This window comes from Dromiciops gliroides, chromosome 4, assembly GCF_019393635.1.
Source record: "Dromiciops gliroides isolate mDroGli1 chromosome 4, mDroGli1.pri, whole genome shotgun sequence".
Classification (NCBI taxonomy): domain Eukaryota; kingdom Metazoa; phylum Chordata; class Mammalia; order Microbiotheria; family Microbiotheriidae; genus Dromiciops; species Dromiciops gliroides.
Window position 1 is genome coordinate 180234231 of NC_057864.1, and position 21226 is coordinate 180255456.

At 38.0% G+C, this 21226-nt stretch overlaps 1 protein-coding gene across 7 annotated transcripts in view; it reads right to left on the reverse strand.

Moving 5' to 3' along the window:
- Positions 1–21226, reverse strand: part of ATP6V0A1 (ATPase H+ transporting V0 subunit a1) — a 58638-nt gene that overhangs the window by 25563 nt on the left and 11849 nt on the right. For 4 of the 7 annotated variants that reach the window (XM_044004765.1, XM_044004763.1, XM_044004761.1 and 1 more), the window contains exons 6-13: positions 15950–16053; positions 15321–15447; positions 13449–13531; positions 11896–11989; positions 8226–8438; positions 2180–2330; positions 1092–1231; positions 577–731 (exon numbers count right to left, since the gene is read on the reverse strand). In XM_044004765.1, coding sequence (XP_043860700.1) covers positions 577–731; positions 1092–1231; positions 2180–2330; positions 8226–8438; positions 11896–11989; positions 13449–13531; positions 15321–15447; positions 15950–16053 — 1067 coding nt within the window. The remainder of the gene's footprint in view (positions 1–576; positions 732–1091; positions 1232–2179; positions 2331–8225; positions 8439–11895; positions 11990–13448; positions 13532–15320; positions 15448–15949; positions 16054–21226) is intronic. The other 3 variants (XM_044004767.1, XM_044004766.1, XM_044004762.1) reach the window with 1 other exon arrangement.

Consider the following 21226-nt stretch of genomic DNA (forward strand, 5'->3'; position numbering starts at 1 on the left):
GAGGGAGCATGGTTATGGCTGCGGTGAGAAAGGGAAGAGACAAACAGCTGAAGTGAGCTGAGAGACGGGGAAAAAGAGGAATGATACCTACGATGAATCAAACATACCCCAAAGGAAGGAATTTAAGGGTTCTTTCTTGACATTTTATTATGAAAAAAGCCAATGTATTTCTGCTCCCTGATGATTTTGAGTCCTACCAAAATAATTCAATTTGTCACATATAAGAGGAAACTGCATCCTTTTTGAAATAGGAAAAAACTTTTGCCAACTTAGCCATTCCCTTAAGAAAAAAAACTAGCTCTGGGCCTTTTGTTGTACTCTTTATCAGTGGTGTCAAACTCAAATAGAAAAGAAGGATCCCTTGTGAACTGCATATTGACTTAGAAAACCATGTTAACATTATCTACATGCTACTGTATTTTTATTTTGCTAAATATTTCCCAATTATTTTTTGATCTGGTTCAGGCTGCACTCCAAGAGTATGCATCCCTGCTGTAGGTCACCACTGGTCTTGAAAAGCAAAGTTGAGCATAGGAGAAGAAATAGCTTTGATCTTTGGCTTCTCCAATAACTTACGTCCAATTAGACATGAACATTGGCCTGACACTCCAGGATGACCCAAATATGTTAAGTGCCTTGGAAAAGCAGTCATTGTAGATAAGTCCAGTGTAGATGGAGAACACACCCATCAGCAGAATGATGTACCGGCCATTAAACACAGTGCTAAACATCTGGTAAATGGAAAGAAAGCAGAGCACAAGTATATATTGACAGGATTTAGTCTTGGCACAGTGGTGACAAGGGTCTCTTAAAAATGTAATATCCTAATCCTCCTAAGTGTTCCATGATTTATTTTGGGTCATGCAACTCAAAGAAGATACCAATGCCAGCTATAAGTTCACTTTCTCAAGTAGGAGCCAGCATGTGACTGGTGTTAATATCAACTTCTCTCTTCCTGTTTATTTCCCTGATAGAGTCTACAAGGTGACCAACAGGGTCATATTACAATGAAAATTTAAGCAAAAGCTTCCCTCTGCCCCCTTAAATAACAGTGCGACTCTTGGTCTAATGAAAGTGTGACTTAGCTTTACCTCATTCTCATTCTTCTGGGAGAGGATTCGGCTCTCTCGCATAACCATCCACACAGCAAAGAGAGTCATCAAAATCCCATGGCCAAAGTCTCCAAACATGACGGCAAACAAGAAAGGGAAAGTGATGATGGTATAGGGAGCTATACAGGAACCAAAAAACAGAAGGGGGCGGGGAGAGAAAGACTATCAGTAATAATGTCGATCTGTTGAATCCACCATGGTCCTCTCTACATTTTGTCAATAATACAAAAGGACTTTCTACTCTAAGGAAGTCTGAGATCAATTGTCAGATTGGAAAGTTATTGGGGGTAAATCTTCCTGGCATGATCTGCAACTACAAAGGGACAGAGCAGCTTTGACCTTAAGTGTAAACAAAGATGAAAAAGAAAACGAAATGACAGCTCAGTTTAACCTCATATTCCCCTTCTCTGACTTCTAAGATAAGTCTGTTTTCATTTTGTTTTTCCTATGGCAGTTATTATTTTTCAATAAATGATTCTGCCAGACTGAGGACAAGGCTGGTTCTATTTTTAGGCTAATGATTTAAGAATCTGACTGATGCTCTGAGAAATTCTTTCTCAAAGAACTACAAGTTCATCAAGCTATTTGAACAGTAAGCCATAGGTTGCCTAAAATATTATCAATTGATTATTTTTGTAATCCGAGTTGGCTAAAATTTGCCGCCATATCTGAGAAAAGGAAAGCCGTCAAGATCATTATCATAGAATGGAATAATCATAATCAGAAATTGACATTTGACTTGGAGGTACCTCTGTTGGTGCTTTGCCAGAAGAAGGCTAAGTATTTTATAGCCATGAGGAAATATGTTAACAGTTCAATACAAAAGAGTCATTCTAACTTCCTTATAAGATGCCAATGGTCCTTTGTATGAAGTCTAAGGTTTCATACACAGATCTAGGGCTGAGAGTAGCCCCACAGTGAGCCAAAATGGACAATAGCACCAGTCCAACTGCCAATAGGGAGATTATCTATTATCAAGAGACTCTGTTGGTTTATCCTGGCTGTTCAACAGTGAGTGAGATTTTTGTCCAATAGTAGCTCTCAAGGAAAAATGTCTAGGACATTACCTGGATTGATCTCCCGGTATGTTCCAATGCCATAAGCATCTACCAAGTTCTGAAAGCCGGCTGTAAACTTGTTGGTCTTGTTATAAGTTGGGGGAGTCTGGTTTGTCTGCATCCTGTTCAGAATGGAAGGCACTGTAGAGCCACTGTGCTCCTGTGAAAGAGCAGGTATACAGTGTTAGACTGCTTTTCCAAGGCTTTCGGGAAAACTGGAACTAAATGCAAAACTCACAAGGAGAGATTTAAATTAGTTATCAGAGAGAATTTCCTTAAAATAAGTTACTGAACTCTATTATTGGCAACTAAAGAAAGTCGTGGAATCAATCTTCCTGGGAAACACTCAAGTCTGACTATCTTCTCCACAGCCTCAAAATGTCTTTGAATCTTTTCTTTCTTTCCTTCATCTCAAAAGGAAGGATGGTTCTCCTTTCCAAGATGAACTTTTCCACTTTTGTTCTTTCTCCTATTTCTGCTCACTTCTTTTAAGACCTCAATCCATCAACAATTCCCTCTCCCTATGACATCTTCGATCTCTCCCTCTTCATCTGGTTCCTTCCTTCTCCACTTTCTCCCCTGTCCCTCAAATACTTGAGCTATTGCACTTTCTTTTTCCTTTTACCATCAAATTTCTTAAATGAATAATGTATCAATTATAAGTAAGACAGTTCTAACTGCCACACCAGCACCTTAAACATACCTGAAAACATCATCTCCTCCTAACAACCCTGCTTCTGGTCATTGTACCCTCCATTTTCCCAATCACACAGGCTCAAAATTTCAGAATTGCCTTTGATTTCTTCAGTAACTATATTGAGTACCCAAGTAATTGATTTTTCCTTCTCAATGTGTTGTTCCTTCCTTTCTTTTCCTGCCTCCACCATGCTATTTCAGGACTTTATCACCTTATGCCTGGACTACTGCAATCACTTTCAGTTCTCTCCTTGCCTTTAGACCTTACCTCCTCCAATCTGCCCTGCCCTGTATACAATATTACGTTATCTTTCTCAAGCACCCCTTTCTGCTCAATAAATATTTTTTTTATCCTGAGCTTAAACACCAAAAAAGAGTATTTCCGCCTAAACAGCCAAACTTAAGAAGGGATTCTATATGAAACTATGTATCCCCATTTCATGCCACTTGCTTTTTAAAAAAGCATATAATAAATTCCACACATTACTTTCAAAACAACCTTTCTTATCTGTGTTTTCTTCTGGACTTGCTTTTGGGCCATTTTATTGTTTTGGTTTTTTTAATCATAAAAGTATTTTATTATTTTCCAGTTACATATAAAGAGAGTTTTCAACATTTATTTTCATAAGATTCTTAGTTCCAAATTTTTCTCCCTCCCTTCCTTCCCTCCCCACTCCCTAAGACAGAAAGTAAGCTGATATAGGTTATATATGTATGATCACATTAAACATATTTCTGCATTAGTCATGTTGTGAAAGAAGAATCAGAACACAAGGGAAAACCTCAAAAAAGAAAAAAAAAACAACTAAAAAGCAGAAACAGTATAGTTCAATCTGCATTCAGAATCCAGTTACTGCTTACTAAACAGTCTAAAATTCTATCTTAGCATTTAAGTCTCTCCATAATCTAGGCTGAATCTACTTTTCAGGCCTTACTTTCCACTATTCCCCTACACACAACCTAGATCTCACTTCTTCTGTATTACCTGATATTCCCTGAACATCTATTGAACTTCCCCACCTTCGTGGCTTATGCTGTTCCCTTTGCCTGGAATCTTCACTCCACTTATTCATCTCCTGTCATCCTTCAAGACCCTAATCAAATGCTACCTCCTCTCCATCTCTGCCTAGAGCAGTTATCTTGGAACACTTACCACACTGTGTTGTTATTTACATATGTTGAAATTATAAGCTTCTTGGGGACAGGTGCTATGTTTTGTCCCTCTCTTTATCCCTCACAGGATCTAGCTGAGTGTTAGGGGTGTGATAATTATATTATTTTTAACTTGTGGCAGATAAGGAAGGCCTAGTCTGAGGTATACCTTAGATTGGGGGTGGCAAGGGAAGAAGTCTGGAATTATTATTATTATTATTATTATTTTGGTGAGGCAATTGGAGTTAAGTGACTTGCCTAGGGTCACACAGCTAGTAAGTGTAAAGTGTCTAAGGCTGGATTTGAACTCAGGTTCTCCTGAATCCAGAGCTGGTGCTCTATCCACTGCGCCACCTAGCTGCCCAGTCTGGAATTATTTTAAAGAATTCTGATTTTAAAAAAAGCTAGGAGCCGAATCTAAAAGGGAAGTCAGTCCAAGAGGAATGTAGATGTTGTTAAGATTGAAATTCTGGACCATGGCAAAAGACTCATGATGGAAAATGCTCTCCACATCCAGAAAAAAGAACTGTGGAATCTGAATGCAGATTGAACCATACTGTTTCTACTTTTTTTTTTCTTTTTTTGATGTTTTTCCCTTTTGCTCTGATTCTTCTTTCACAACATGACTAATGCAGAAATATGTTCACTGTGATTGTACATATATAAGCTATATCAGATTGCTTTCTGTCTTGGGGAAGGGAGGGAAGAAGAAAAATTTGGAACTCAAAATCTTATAAAAACAAATGTTGAGGGGCAGCTAGGTGGTGCAGTGGATAGAGCACCAGCCCTGGATTCAGGAGGACCTGAGTTCAAATCCGACCTCAGACACTTGACACTTACTAGCTGTGTGACCCTGGGAAAGTCACTTAACCCTCACTGCCCCTCAACCCCCCCCCCAAAATGCTGAAAACTATCTTTACATTAATTGTAAAAACATGAAATACTATTAAGATTGGAAAAACAACAACAACAACAAAAACCAAAAATAAAATTGAAATTCTGAAGATGATTCCAATGGAAAAAAAAAGTAGGATGTAACTGAACAGGGAGCTCACCAACAAGTTCAGATTTTTAAAAGGGCATTTATAACAGATGAAAGCAAGAACAAAAAACTGAGAACACATAAAAGAAGAACAAGGTTATGTTAGAACAGTATCGGGAAGGTTAAAGTTCAATATGAACCAGAGACTGCATTAAATACTGAATATAACACAAAAGGTTTTTTAATTATATTGAGGGCAAGAGGAAGACTAATAGTCGGAAAAAAAAAATAATAGTTGAATGGGATCGTTGCTTCTGGAGGAAAGAACAGGATGATGACAGAGGCAGAATATTACTTAAAACCTCTATTCCTTTTGTCTTCTCTACCAATGAAGTAATCCACAAGGGAGAGAACAAAAACTGTCATTAGAAACCTAAGAAAAGTGAGGAGATGTTATAAGCACCTAGCTGTCCTCAGTATGTCTAAGCTGCCAGGTCTGGGTAAATAATATCCTAGAGCAGGGGCCAGCAAACTATGATCCAGGGCCAAATCCAGCCCACTACCTATTTTTGTACATCTGTTTTTACTTTCTTAAGCATAACAAAATTTATTTTAAAATGTAAAAACCATTCTTAGCTCTAAGGCAAATGTAGTCTGCCAACCCTTCTCCTAGAGAAAATAAACTCAGATGTAACTATCTGTCATCAGTGATTCCTGAGGAATTCTGGAGAATTTAGAGGTGCCACACAACTAGAGATTAACAAATGTCCAAATGTTTTTTAAAAGTCCATCTAGGGGCAGCTAGGTGGTGCAGTGGATAGAGCACTGGCCCTGGAGTCAGAAGTACCTGAGTTCAGATCCGGCCTCAGACACTTAACACTTACTGGCTGTGTGACCCTGGGCAAGTCACTTAACCCCAATTGCCTCACTAAAAAAAAAAAAAAAGTCCATCTAAAAGAAGGACTCTTCATAGGTTAGTGACTTTGATTCCTAAAAAACACAGAAGAATGGACTATTAAGAGAGTGGTTTGAAAATAGAGGCCCATTAAAAAAAAAAAGAAAGAAAGTAGAGGCCCATTGATGGTGGAATGGCTACACAAATAGTGGTATGTGAACATAATGGATTACTACTGGGATGACTGACAATGATGACTAAAAAGAATCGAAGGTTTAAAATTTAGATAGACTGAAACAAAGTGAAGTAAGGGGAATCAGGAAAACCATATACATTATAATTACAACAATGTAAATGGAAAAGCCAGCAAGAAAACTACTTCTTCATAGAGGTAATGGACTATAAATGTGGAACACTGTATATAATGCCTGATTTTCTTTTATATGTTAGTTTTGCTAAATTTTCCCCCTCTCTTTTTACATCTTTATCATAAGAGAACTCTCTGGGAGGGGGAGGGCACACACTGGGAAATGTAAGTGATATAAAACCAAAATATAACAACACAAATTTATTTTAAAAATAAAACTGCTTTGTGAGCATTTATAAATAGAATTAGGAAACAATATGGGTCCATTAAGAACAAGCCAGGGTAGACTAACCCCAAATTTCATATTTTTTTCCTTTTGCTTAAATTTTTTTTTGATTAGCATGACCTTGACTAACATTAACAACACTGAACATTTCCCTATACAAAGCAGAAAAGAAAAAGACGACTGTGTCTAAAACTGTGAATATATGCTATGTACAGCTTGGGTTTTTGGTTTTTTAATCTATTTCTGATTTAACACGGCAATCCCCAAACCACCTTGCTAGTCTGCGTCCTCTTCTGAACTTGCTTCTGTTCTCTTCTCTTTCTTTTTTAATGATTTGCTGAAAGTCTTTTTAGTTTAATTATCACTACCCTCCTGTTGGGGGCTCCCCCCAACCCAATTCGTCACCCCATAGACACTCTGGCAATGAGTTTAGTTTAGCTGGTCTTCAGACAAAAGACATATACACACATACATGTGTGTACACACACACACACACACACACACACACAGAGAATGATTGCCGGTTGGTTTTTAAATACTTTGCAGTTTTGTACCATATGCAAGAGATAAGACACTTCAGTGGTGTAATCTTTGAAAACCCAGGGTCCCTTCCACCCCAGAATGAGGCATGAAGATAAGATTTTAATGGAATTGATCAGTGGCTGAATTTTATTAATAGAAATATAATGAAGAGAAGGAGGACAGTTTCACTGTACTTTGCCTTGACTGGCCCATATCTGGGTATATTTTAGGAAAAATATAGGCAAACTGAAATAGGGTCCAGAAGAAAGCCACTGTGATGCTGAGAAAACTCTAAGATTAGGAAAAGGAACTGGGAGTGTTTAAAATGGGAAAAAGAACTGAGGGGGTGAGAAAGAACATCTGTCTTCAAATATGTAATGAGCTATTATATAAAAGTGGAGCTATTTATTCTGCAAGGCTCTAGAGGGCAGAACTAGATAGAAGCAAGAAATGGAAGTTACAGAGTGAAAGATTTCAGCTCAATATAAGGAAAAAAATCTCCTAACAATCAGAGCTGTTCCAAAATAGAATGGGTAACTTATTCAACCCAATAAGCATTTAGTAATAAAAAATTATATGTATGGCACTATGCTATGCAAATACAAAAATACAAAGACAAAAAATGAAAAATAATTATTCCTCTCAAGGAGTTTATATTCTACTGATGGGCTACAACATGAAATTAGACAAATATATAGAGACAGAGATAGAGAGATAGAGATAGACAGGATAATCAAGGAAGAGAAAACTAACAACCTAGGACAGAAGGGTGGGAGGAGAGAAACCAAGACAGATTTCTTAGGCCAGCTAACATATGAGCTGTGCTTTAAAGAATGCTGGGAATTCCAAGAAGCTGAGGTGAGACGGGGCACACTCCAGACTCTCCCTCTCTGGAGGTTCTTATAACCAGATTGGTCTTTAAGCAGAGGGTGGATCGTTTGTTAGGGATGTGTGTAAAGAGGATTCACATCTTAGGAGAGAGTACCAGAATTTCCTCTCTCAGGAGAGAGGGCTTCCTCTGAATCCCCTTCCAACTCTAGGACTATGATTCTAGCTTTATCTTTAAAGGGTGTTTAGGAGGTAAAGATAAAATAAAAGATGTTAAAACACTTAGCGGGGAAAAAAACACTTTGGAAAACCATCACAGAAATGGAAAAAATCAGAACCACTGCCTTTGTGGAGTTTGCAGGGATGTCTCAGCTCCACAATACTTACCGTGCCTCTCCTGAGAGCAAACTGGATGGAATCTAGGTCAGCAACAGGGCACCAGACCTCAGCAATCAAACACTTCTGGGTCACATCAATGTTGCACAGGTTCAGGGTATGGTAGATGGCCTTCATCTTCCGAACTTTGATAAACCAGACACGGAGGTTTTTAGCAGCTGCCTGGAGGACCCTTTGTCGGTGATCCTCTGTTTGATTTAGAACCTTGCATGAAAAGAAGGAACAAGTAAGCCTTGCAACCAAAACCTTCATATTTCATGAGGCAACTGACAGATAAGCAGAGCTCTGGATTTTCTTAAAGGCTGGCTAGTTTCTATCTTTCTTTTCCTCTGGCTGAAATGGTTTTCCTTAGCCAAAGTGGCAGGGAATTATTCCCTAATTAACCACTAGTTTGCTGATTTTCATTTAATGGATTTTTCCCTCTGTGGTTAAGTTGAAAATATAATAAACTGTCCATTTATTTCCTGGCATTGACTCATATTTGTCATGCAGGGTTTGTAACTCAGGATTACAGTGCCAGTGGAATACAAACATAACAGAATATTATAAGAAATAATGAGGATGACTACAGAGAAGCAGGGAAAGACTTATACAAACAAATATAAAGTGAAATAAGCAGAACCAGAAAAACAAGATACATACAGCAAAATAAATGGAAATAACAACAACAACATACATGAACCTGAATGCTATGAAATTATAATGATCAAGCTTGGCTCAAAAGACAACAGAGAATATATTCCATTCTTCGCAGAAGTCGGGGCACTATGGGTATAGAAAACTACATACGAATTTGTACTTGGTTGGTGTGATAAGTTTTGCTAAATTGTTTCTGTTTTTCCATTTTCAGTGCTTTGTTATAAGGTATGGTTGGGGGGATATAATGGGAAATGTAGGTGATATGAAGATAAAAGATATTGATACAAATTTTTTTTTAAACTTATATTATCTTGGACTGGGGTGGATAACTTTTAGAGAAAATCAAAGCTTAGAAAACTCTTAGAATTCAAAAGAATTTATTGTGATTCCCTCAAACTAGAGTTTGATCAAAATTATTCTCTATCTGATTGTTGCTTAGTTCACAATTATTATTCAGATTGCTTCAGGAATGATTCTAAATAAACAAAAGGCAACATCCATTCTTACTTTTCCCAACATAATAAAAGCATTCAATCTCTATTCTTAAGTTTTATTTCTATCATCTGCAAGTCTCTATCAAATTCCTGATCCAGAATGCAGTTAAAAGTTTCAGATGATGGAAAGAGCACCGGCCCTGGACTCAGGAGTACCTGAGTTCAAATCCAGCCTCAGACACTTAACACTTACTAGCTGTGTGACCCTGAGCAAGTCACTTAACCCCAATTGCCTCACTTAAAAAAAAAAGTTTCAGATGAAATAGGACAGACACCAAAAACTAGGATGTATCAACAAACCAATTAATCACCAAAAAAAACCGAAAAACAAAAAACAAAACTCATTTTCCCTAGCCCTAAGAGCATGGTTGAACAAAGTAGGAGGTGGACATGGGACTCAGTTGATAGAAGAAGTCAAATACAGGGAAGAGAGGAAATGGAGAGAGAGACAGAGAGACAGAGAGAGGGAAAAAAAAATCTGAGATGGAAGTGAAGATATACTCTTAGCAATTCTTACCACTGCTAGGAATCTGAATAATCTCTGAGTATACAACTCTGATTTAACAATGGCTCCAAGAAGTCAAAGCATTAACTCACAAGTTCTTAACCTTTATAGTATCATGGCAGTCCTAAAGCCTATAGACCTCTTCTCAATCAATCAATCAATCAATAAGTGTTTATTAAGTGCCTAGCATGTATGAGGCACAGTGCTAAGTGGTATAGATACCAAAAAAACAAGAAACAAAAAACAAAAAAAGGGCAAAAAACCAGACCCAGCTCTCAGAATAATGTTTTTCAGTACATAAAATACATAGGATTACCAGGAGAAATTAATTATAATGAAATACAATTATCAAAATATTTAAAAAACAAGTTCATAGACACCACGGTAAGAATGCCTTTCTTGTTCCTCTGTTATCTATGTACATAATCATGATTCCCTTCTGGGATATTGAAATAACTGTGGTATGCAAACTAGTTCTATAAAATATTATAAAATTCAACACAAATACCATTTGCCTACAATAGCTGTTCTTTGAATGTGTATTAATAGGGTCACAAAAATAGCATATTCATGAGATGGAAGGAAGTTGAAAACTCTAGGCCAGTGGACTATAAAACTTTTATGACTATTAGCAAAAAATTTCTGAATCTAAAAATGCTCTTTACCTTCACTAACTATTTCTGTAATACTATAAACCAAACTACCTCTCCCTGACTCACCATTCCCTGTGTGTAATGTTTCCCCCTACCAGAGTGAAAGGTCTTTGAAGGAAGGGACTGTCTTTACTTTTGTTTTTGTATCTCCAGTGTTCATCCCACAGCGTGGCACATAGTAAAGGCTTAACACTTTTTTCCCCTTCCTTCCTTCTTTATTCATTGAAAGACTAGCTCCATTTTCTACATGAAGCCTTTCTCAGTTTTTTCCTACTTGCCAGTGCCTTCCTCTAAAACTTATCTTGTATTTTGTAAGCATAAACTGACTTCCTTAATCCAGACTGTAAACTCCTTGAGGGGAGGGGCTATTTCATTTTTGTCCTTTCATCCCTAGGGCCAGGCACGTTGTTACCTTCCACCAGCCCACTGGTCACATCAGTGGAAACTCTGTTCCTAGCTGTGGTCTCCTTGGCCCCTGCTATCCATTCCTGTCCTGCTACTTTCCCCACTGTTGACTCTCACAGTCATCATAGCCACCATCCCTGGCCCGGTCAGAATGTTCCCTTGGTCACCTGCTCGGCCTCCATCTGTCTCTACCACCAACAAAGCCTACACAGTCCTTAGAGAAAGGAAGGAAGAGAAACAGAAATGACTGGGTTCAGCTGCTTCCTCAGAAGCCAGAGCTGCATGGCTCCAGTCTCTCCTGCCACATCCACTTCCATCCCCACTGCTTCTCACAGTAGCTGCAACTCATTGCCCCTGCTGTGAGAAGTACCCCTCCTAATCTGGTCACTGGTACCCTGACTGCCCCAGGCCTCTCACTCTCACCTGGATCCTAGGGCTGTATTTGTCCCTGCTGCTGTCATTTCCACAGTCCAGTATAGTCATAAACTGTGGCAGTGGCAGTGGCAGGATGGAAGGAGGTAGGAAGAAAGGAATTCATGCCCGTGCCATTCCTGCAGCAGCTCCTCAGAAAGAAGAGGCCTCTGCCAGAAGCCAGCTGTGTCAAAGCTGGAGGCCTGGACCCTTATTTTTTTCCCCCATATATCCCTCCAATCATTTTAATGCACTTTGGAGACCACTGTTTTGGGCAAAAAAACCCAAACAAATGAACAACAAGAACAAAATCCCTCCATAGCTCCCTAGCCAATGCTGTTCCTTTTGAGGGTGGTTAATTTTTTTTCCGGTCCATCCTTGAAACTCTTTCCTAAATTTATCTCCTTGGGAAGCCACAAACATAACAGAGACAGTTCATCCAGGAACATTTGCTTGTGGGAACTTTGGGTGGCAAAGGTATTCAATAAATTATTAGTATCAGAAGGAAGAAGAATAGTTATAGACTACTACCAACTCTGTTTGTGTTATCATACCATTTGGAGGTCATCAATCCTGGTGTTAACTCCAGAAGCCATTTCCTTCCTCTCCTGTGGTGTCTCGGGGCAGGGATAGAGTGAAGCTCGAAACCTAGAATGCACAGGAATCCACTGTTGAATGACAGTGATGTGATCAAGCTAAGGCATCTGAGAAAGTGACTTGAGCCACCCAAAGGATGGAAAAAGGCTCAGCTTGGGGGAAAGTGGTGGATTCAGCTCAATTAGTCTGGAGTCAGAGACAGAGATAAATATGACATGGGATTTTAACCCAGGTCTTTCTGACTCTAAGGCAGGCCTTCAATTCTAACATAATCTTTCTCTGATTATTTATCACTGTCTCATCTCTATTTTCATTTGGTGAGCAAAAGGGAATTGAATAGTGGCAAAGTTACATGAAGAAAGTCTAGATTTTAGCTTGAGTTGTCATCACTATTATGCTTTTGCAGCGGTAAGATTCTCTTTTGGTCACAAAAAGAAAAATAAAGGAAAATACGGTTTAAAAAATGACAGAGTCTGGGGCAGCTAGGTGGCGCAGTGGATAGAACACCGGCCCTGGAGTCAGGAGTACCTGAGTTGAATTCCGGCCTCAGACACTTAACACTTACTAGCTGTGTGACTCTGGGCAAGTCACTTAACCTCAATTGCCTCACTAAAAAAAAAAAAATGACAGAGTCTGGTAGATTGGAAAAAGTCTTGGCCTTGGAGTCAGAAAGATCTAGGTTCAAATCTCAATGACATTATTTACTAGTGTGAACCTGGGCAAGTCATTTAACATTTCTTAGCCTCAGTTTCCTTACTTGTAAAACTGAAATTTGTCTTCTTTAACTTCAAAGGGTTAGGGGCAGCTAGGTGGCTCAGTGGATAAAGCACTGGCCCTGGATTCAGGAGTACCTGAGTTCAAATCCAGCCTCAGACACTTGATACTTACCAGCTGTGTGACCCTGGGCAAGTCACTTAACCCCCATTGCCCGTAAAAAAAAAAAACAAAAAAAACTTCAAAGGGTTGTTAGGAAGCAAATAAGGCATACATTTTAATGCAGTATAAAAACCCAAGTTATGATTAAGTGAGGGGTCAAGAATGTTATTTCAGAAAACATGAAGAAACGATACATACAGATAACTTTTTGGTACATGTATGCAGACTATATTATTTCAATAAATTTATTACTTATAAAGAACTGGAGTTGAAAGATTTCATTTCTTCAATAAAATAAACTTATGACTTTGAAGTTCATTTCTAAAATGAGCTTATATCACTTATCCAATAGTTAGCCCTACAGCATTTTAAAACATTCCTATAAGGGGCAGCTAGGTGGCACCAGTCCTGGATTCAGGAGCACCTGAGTTCAAATTTGAACTCAGACACTTGACATGTACTAGCTGTGTGACCTTGGGCAAGTCACTTAACCCCTATTGCCTCACAAGAAACAAAAACAAAACATCCCTATAGCATTACATAGTCTTCTTCAAAAGAATAACTATTTCACTCATCTTCAACCAAACACTCAAGAAGTTTTAATATTTCCACTAAGTGAATACATTTCTCTTACCCTTCACAGATTTTCTTGACTCTGTTTTTCAGTTGATCACCTTGGAAGAAAATGATAAATACAGACTTCTGCACGTAGTCTCCCTAGAACCCAGAAACAAAGATTTCTTCGCTCTAAATGCTCATGAAAACTTCTAGATAAATTATTTTCTTTGGTAGATAAGAAGCAATGTTTCCTAGTTCCTTCATACATTACACAAGGGTAGCTCCCATATTTGTCAATCATCTCTTGCATCTTTAACAACTTTACTGAAAAAACATCATTCCCTTTGATTTTTACTTCAGGTGAGTCCTTTTAATTTATCTTCATATTAGGCAAGAGGGTAGGTCCTTAGGCAGTCTAGCCCAGAGGTGTGGATAAGATTATTTACCAGTTCATCATTTACCATTCAACTCAAAACATTTCTGTCTGCATGGTGACAAAGAAACGGAAAGGAGTTAATTTCTGCTCATGAGTTTAAATGGTCTCAGATAAGAGATACTGAAGAGCTGCATTGAATAAGCCACCAAGAAGTTATGAAATGGATGACCATAAATCACTCAAACTTGACTTTAAAAATAAGGCATAGAGATCTTAAATAGTTAGGTTATACTCTAATCTAATTATGAGTTCTAGAGAAAATCAGGAAATAAGGTGAGCAGACGCTGTGGAAGGCCCAGGAGTGTTTTAAATCTTTGAGTTCTCCAGGGATATTGAGAGCACATTCTTTGTACAGCTGCTCTGGTACAGATATCCAGACCCCCTTCCTGTATTTGTTGATAAAATATTGTTCTTCCCTGCCAGAGGAAACTTGGCTTAATGTTCCTGAGAATAGTTATAGACTAGGTGTGACCTTAAACTGAGCATGAAATGTTTCCAAAGCTCAGTAATAGCCTTCAATGTGGCTGCAAATTGCCTTTGTGGACCATCTATGTCACCATAACCATAACTATGATACGGAAAATAAGTTGCATAAGCATTTGGGTCTTTTTTAGTTTGGTGATACAGCCTGAAACCTCACTAGATTCAACATTTCTTCAGAAGAACAAAGATCAATGATTTAATAAATAGTATACTAAGTAGGAGCAGAAAGGTAACAGTTTCATCAGTAAAGTAGAGAGTCATGGGCATTTTAAGTAGTAACCAACTCTAGGCTATTCGTGTATCTCTGCTGTTCTAATTTTTTTCCTTATGCATTTAACTTGTTTAACTTGTAATACCAGAAACACAGTTTTAACATGCTAGCTGGAATCTGTATTTTGAATTTATCCTTCTATCAAATTCAAGATTCAACTATCTTAAAATACATTAAAGAAAATTACTCAATTTCCTCAACAACTTAACTAGTGAAATGAGAGACAAAAAAGAAGTCTTCATCAACTGAACAAAACCTTGGGCTCTAAACAGCTGAAAATATTAACTTCATCAGTTTAGAGTCATAAAAATAGTGTCCTTCCCTTTCTTTTGGAGTTTCTTATAAAAATTCAATCAGTAGAAACAGAAGCATAGTTACCAGATAACTTGAATTTGAGTATGACATGCTACCGAATTAGAATTCTTGCTTTTAGGTGAATTTTACAAAAAGGCAAATTGTTTCAGGTCCCAGATCAGTAACAGAAGATGTGTGGAGCTAGATCTGAAGTTTCAAATAACTAGAAAAATTTATTTCCAATTAAAAACACCTCTGTAGTCATATCCAAGCCTCAAAGCTTATAAATATCATATGTGTGATGGAAATTATAGGGAGATAGGCTGCCTTGGAGCTCATTGAAAACAAAGAAATAAAGATCTCTTCTTTGAGAATGATACTTTTGTATGGTCCAAGTGTTCTGTTACCGTTCTGGGCCCCCTTTACAGAATCCTACTCCACAGGATACAATTTCCTTGTCTTACAGTCACAGGATCCTCCAGGGGGTTTTCAATTTCAGCCTGACGAAGGAATACATTCCCCCGGCACACTCTCCACAGCATACGCTCAAACGTAGGGATGCGCTCCCGGGTAATCACACCAGCCACAAAGCTGTAAAAGGAAGGTGAAAAAACCTCAAACAAACAGAATAAGGATACTATTCCATTTAATGGTATGGGTAGCTTTTAGATGATTAAGCAGCTAAAAGAAAACCCCTAGGACCAGACAAGACTAGCTATGGACAGGTAAACAAGCTGCCAAGATCAGATTCCTGGCCTCACCCACTACAAGAACCAGGAGGGGGCTGTCAATGTAGCAAATATATGAAATGGGCTAGGGAGTCATTCAGGAATGGACCACCATTTTGGCAACAAGGAGTCTCCTTCCTTTGTAAGTTTTCTAAGATAGAAGAGAAAGAACACACCTGGGGCAGCTAGGTGGCACCGTGGATAAAGCACTGGCCTTGGATTCAGGAGGAATTGAGTTCAAATTCAGCCTCAGACACTTGACACTTACTAGCTGTGTGACCCTGGGCAAGTCATTTAACCCTCATTGCCCCCCCCCCCAAGAACACACCTTAAATGCAGAGTAGACAAATAAGAATGATAATTACCCAAGCCGTAAGGGTGTGCCTCTTCCGATCTCACTTGGGTCCAAGAGGGTTGATGACTCCTCCAACAGGTCTGGATCCGCCATCTGCTGATGATGCAATTCAGCCTGAATTCACAAATCAATTAATATCTAATGAAAATAGTTAGTGGCATGCAGGGAACGAGGAACCAGGAGATGAGCTTGTGAAAATAAATATGAAAAAAAGAAAAGATACACACACAAAAAGATAAATACAACACACAGAAAAGGGAAGAGAACAAAGGGAAAATCAAGAGGTAACACATAACTGTCCCAGCAAAACATCTGGGGAAATGATTTTAGAGAGAAGAAAAGAAGAAATATCACATGATGGTGACATGTATAAATCTTTTATTTGGCAGAAGTCATTTTCCCTCTTTTTATATTTCCACCAAATAAGTCATGAAAGCACCAGAGAACACCTTTGCAGTCATATGAAGCAGTGAAAGTACTTTTGGGGAGTGATCTGGAGATGCTTTCAAGCTGCAGAGGTGTTTCCTGCTGCTCCCATGCCTACAGTTTCAACTATGGCAAGCATGGGTTACAGGAAAGCACTGCTCTTTAGAAGCATCTATTACTCTCTCAAACACTGTTTTGTTAACAGAAGAAACATCACCAGTTAGCTAAACAGAGTCCAAGAGCTTCAGGACCAATCAAGCCCTCCATCCTTGTTAGGGAGAACTTTGGGAAGAGCCAAGGAATACTGTGCTTATGCTTTTTAAAGTATCTTTCTTCCTTACACAGAGATGGAATACAAAACATCGAGGCAGTCCTGAAACACAGTGATACCTTTTACTATTAGAACATCTGTTCTATGAGATAAATAAGAACTAAAAACTCATAATGAAGTTTCCTACCTTGTACTAAGGTATCAAGTTTTGAAACCATGATACGTTCAGAGGCTCATGAAGGTTTGTAGCTTTGAAGATCCTTGGGCGCACAACTTGAGAGAGGACCACTGATTCAAATCAAGTATGTGAAAGTTAAATTAAGAGTAATAGAGGAGGAACCACAATATCTACCTAACAGACTGGTACAATCAATCTCAAAATGAATTCTGTTATTACAACTTATACAATAAAATGGGAAGATAGAGGAAGACTTCCTGAACCCAAACATGATCTTGTTTCATTCTTTCCATACAGTCAATCCTATAGCTCTTCATTCCTATCACAAAGAAGAAACTGACCTTAAAGTAAAATTATGCATCTGTCTTGACTGCCTATAGTACCAAATACCAATCAATACACATACCTACTCAACTTGTCTGACCCAAAGGCTGGCAGGAGAGAGGGGGGAGAAAGGGGATAAGAGGTAAGAAGTCAGAACAGCTTGGAAAGTTTGTTTAGTTGGTTTGTTTTTGGTGAGGCAATTGGGGTTAAGTGACTTGCCCAGGATCACACAGCTAGTAAGTGTTAAGTATCTGAGGCCAGATTTGAACTCAGGTACTCTTGACTCCAGGGCCGGTGCTCTATCCACTGTGCCACCTAGCTGCCCCTGTTTTATTTTATAAAAAACATTTTAAAAAGAGAATTGGTTTTTCTTTTTACAATTAGTTTTACCACAAGTTTTGCTGATTTCCACTCAAATTTACTAAATAAGCAGCATGAAAACCTTAATTTTTAAATCTTATGACTATAATATAGTAAATGGATTTGACATTCCAGGGGGAAAAAATCAAGAGTCCACGAGATGATAATATTAGATGGACTAAAAGCAAAGGAAATCTTTTGAGAACTAAATTAGGAAACTAAAGTTATCATCAGTTAAAATTAATTGGTAGGCAGAATTAATGTCTTGAGACTTGGGAAATTAGGGCAGTATAATAGTTAACATCATTTGCCATTTCTATTCAAATGATAAATCTGTGGACTTTTTATTTTAAAATCTTATCAACTGAATGTTATAAAGTGAAATCTTTCTTTAAATAAAATTTTTTTGGGGTGGGCAGGGAAATGAGGGTTAAGTGAGGGTCACACAGCCAGTAAGTGTCAAGTGTCTGAGGCTGGATTTGAACTCAGGTTCTCCTGAATCCAGGGCCAGTGCTTTATCTACTGCACCACCTAGCTGTCCCCCTAAATCAATTTTTAAATGAAAAAAGAATAAGGGGCCTGTAATACTAGGTACTGCATTTTAAAATTTATGCTCAAGTATCTTGTTTTTTAAACTTAAAAGTTCAATGTTGTAACACTGCCTTGCAAAAGGTTCTCAGCAAAACCCTTAGTCAAAATCCAGTGAAACTGAATGTTGCTAATATTATTTCTACCACCACTATGCCCACTTCTCCACTCCCCTCAGAGAGGACCCATCTGAATCCATAAAGATATTCTGGTGGAAAAAAGAATGTAGAAAATAGCTGAAAAAACAGAAAACATCACTCAGCAACTGGACTAATCCAACACACTATGTAGGTTGAGGAATAAAAGCAACCTATCAGAACTAAATTGGGAAAAACTAAAAGGCTGATTATGTTCTAATTACTGTTTTTTTACTTAATATTCACAAGTCTCCAAATTGGCTTTTAAAAGTTAAAATAAAATATCATGTCTAGCAGAAAATTTGGCTGACCAATACCACTAACTGTGCTTCTTTAAATCTACATCTAAGACAATATCATACATCCTTAATCTGTAGCCTATCTGGTTCCTTTAATTATAACATGCCTAACGTCATACTTATATTCAGAGGCTGAATCTCCTGATTTATTACTACCCTCAAAGCCAGAAAAAGAACACAGAGACATCTGAGAATGGCAAGAGCCCAGCAGCAATGAGATGGTAGCACTTGACAATATAAGCAGCACATTCAGTCCAAGTCCCTTCAATTTCCAATAAATAGTATATGCTTCTTTTGCCACCAACATTGAGAAAGGAATGAATTACATTTCATCATCTAACTTATTCACCCCATGTGATGATGGATGGGAAAGAAAAATAAAGAAAGCAGATGGAAAGAAAAGTTAGAGGGAAAGGAAGACAGGGATCTGCATGCCATTAACCATTACTTTTCCAGTCTTCTTTATGCTTTCAAGTGCTTATGGGAAAAGATCAGAGAAATCTCTTCAGCTCTAACTCTTCTTCATAAGCAAGAAGACTGAGAAAAGGATATTATTATTAACAGATCATTTTAAATGTTCTGGACAAGAAATGGCTAAATCAAATTTGTAATCACCATAAAGCATAAGAATATTTAACATACACTCATTCTCCCTCTTCCAGAGCAGCCAATGCTTAAAGCAGAATAATCATTTCCTGATTTAGCCATTTCTCTTTAATTCATTAATGTGAACTACTATTATACCACAAATAATTGGGAAACCAATCTGCTAGTGCTTATAGCCCATTTGCAAATATTACATTTTCAGGTATGGAAGAAATCTCAAGGATCACTTTAGTCCATCAACTTTTCAAGGACCCTCAACCCGTTTTTCTAATGCACTCTTCAAACTGTGTCCCTGCACTGGAAGATGTCTTCTTTCAGCGGGTCTTTGTTTTTACATTATGGCAGCACCACCTGAGATTACTGTGGGATCACAGTGGGCAAAAGACTTTACTGAAAGCTTTGACTGAGCCACTGTAGGCCAGGTGCCACAATGGAGTTGGTGACAAATACAGGTAAGGTACTATCTGCCCAATTAGTGTAGCTCTCACCAAAAGGCCTCTGCATTAAAAAGATTTAATAATCCCCTATCTCCTATGACGTAGATTTAATGCTTAGAATTCTTAAATCACTTAATTAAAATGAAAAATCTGTACATTAGAAGAAGGGATTTAAGACCTTTTTTTTTTTTTTTTGCAGTCTTTCAAAGCTTTTGCCCTTATTTTATAGTGATGCTAAGGAAGTGACTGTGCACTGGAAAAGGAGATAAATTAAGCATTTATTAAGTGCTTACTATATGCCGGTCATTAAGTAAGTCAAATTAAATGAACTAAGCATACCTGTTGCAAAAGGACTTAAACATTAGGAGAGAGGTTATCTCACTGTTCCTCACCCTTTCAAAAATGCAATGATTTGTAGGATTGGTGAGAAAAATGATCATCCACCTAAGAGTTCACAAGTCAGTGAGAAAGCTAAATGATCACACCCAAACCTCTATCAATATAAAACCAGGCTTTGCCTCATGGAAACAAGAGGCACTTGAGTTTCAGAGTCTTTTCCATTACATTAAGGCAGCCCATCTTGAGCCAAAGTCCTCTGCTACACTGAGGAATGTATCACATCTTCAGCAAACTCGTTCTGTGCTCTACACAGAACTGGAAAGCCAGTTTCTCCCTCCAAGAGAGAAGTGAAAAGCAGAACTCAAAATAAATGAGCTCAAAATATGTCAGTTGCTGATGTTAAAGTTCTAAATTTAAATACTTTGCCAAGTTCCTTACACGGCATAGGTGGTACAAAAGAGAAGCACCACCCAAGGAAAATTCTTTGGTGAGACATACAAACAAGGTGACTAAAGTAGTTTATGAAACATTTTTGCCTCAGCTGATGTCAGAAAGACCTATAAGGGCAAGGTCACCAACCATGTTTCAGGTTACCAGAGAAACAGTATCTGTACTGGATATGAAGGCTACCTAAAGGGCAGATTAGGAGGCTAGGAACTCTTTTTAAAATTGTTATTCTAAATTCTTTCCAATTCTTTCTTCAGCAAGCTGCCACCTGGTAACCTAATTCCCTACATTTTTAATATAGGAATTTTTCCTATCTTTTCCCTAAGTTAATATAATAAAGTTTGTGGGAGATTCTGGGGTCAGAAAATCATCAACTGAAGTTGTCATGCTAACTACAAACACACCCTTTTCAAAACTTCAGGATATTCTGAGTTCTCACACACCCCGAAGAAAAACACTTGTGAAATTCAATATATGAGTGCAATCACTGTAAACTTTCCAAGTTTCCAGGAGAGCACAAAATAAAATAACTAACGTTTTGGTGGAAGAAAGACAAGCAAAGGGTAAAAAGTTATGCATTAAGAAAAATTCACCTGTTTTACCTACATGTTATGGCCAACCTTTATTTTCTGGGCCCTAATCTTAACTGAATACTTACCTTAAAAAATTATATGTGCATTTTTCAGGGAATAGCATCCACTACTATTCTAAATATCCCCAATCCAATCTGATATGAAAAACTGCAAAAATAAAAAAATATCCAAAAAACATGGTTGGCTGCATTCTGCATGAAAAATGGAACATAATCTGAAGTTTTTCCAACAAAAATGAGGTGTAAAAAATGGCACTGCTTTCAAGACAGCAACTGAAAATAA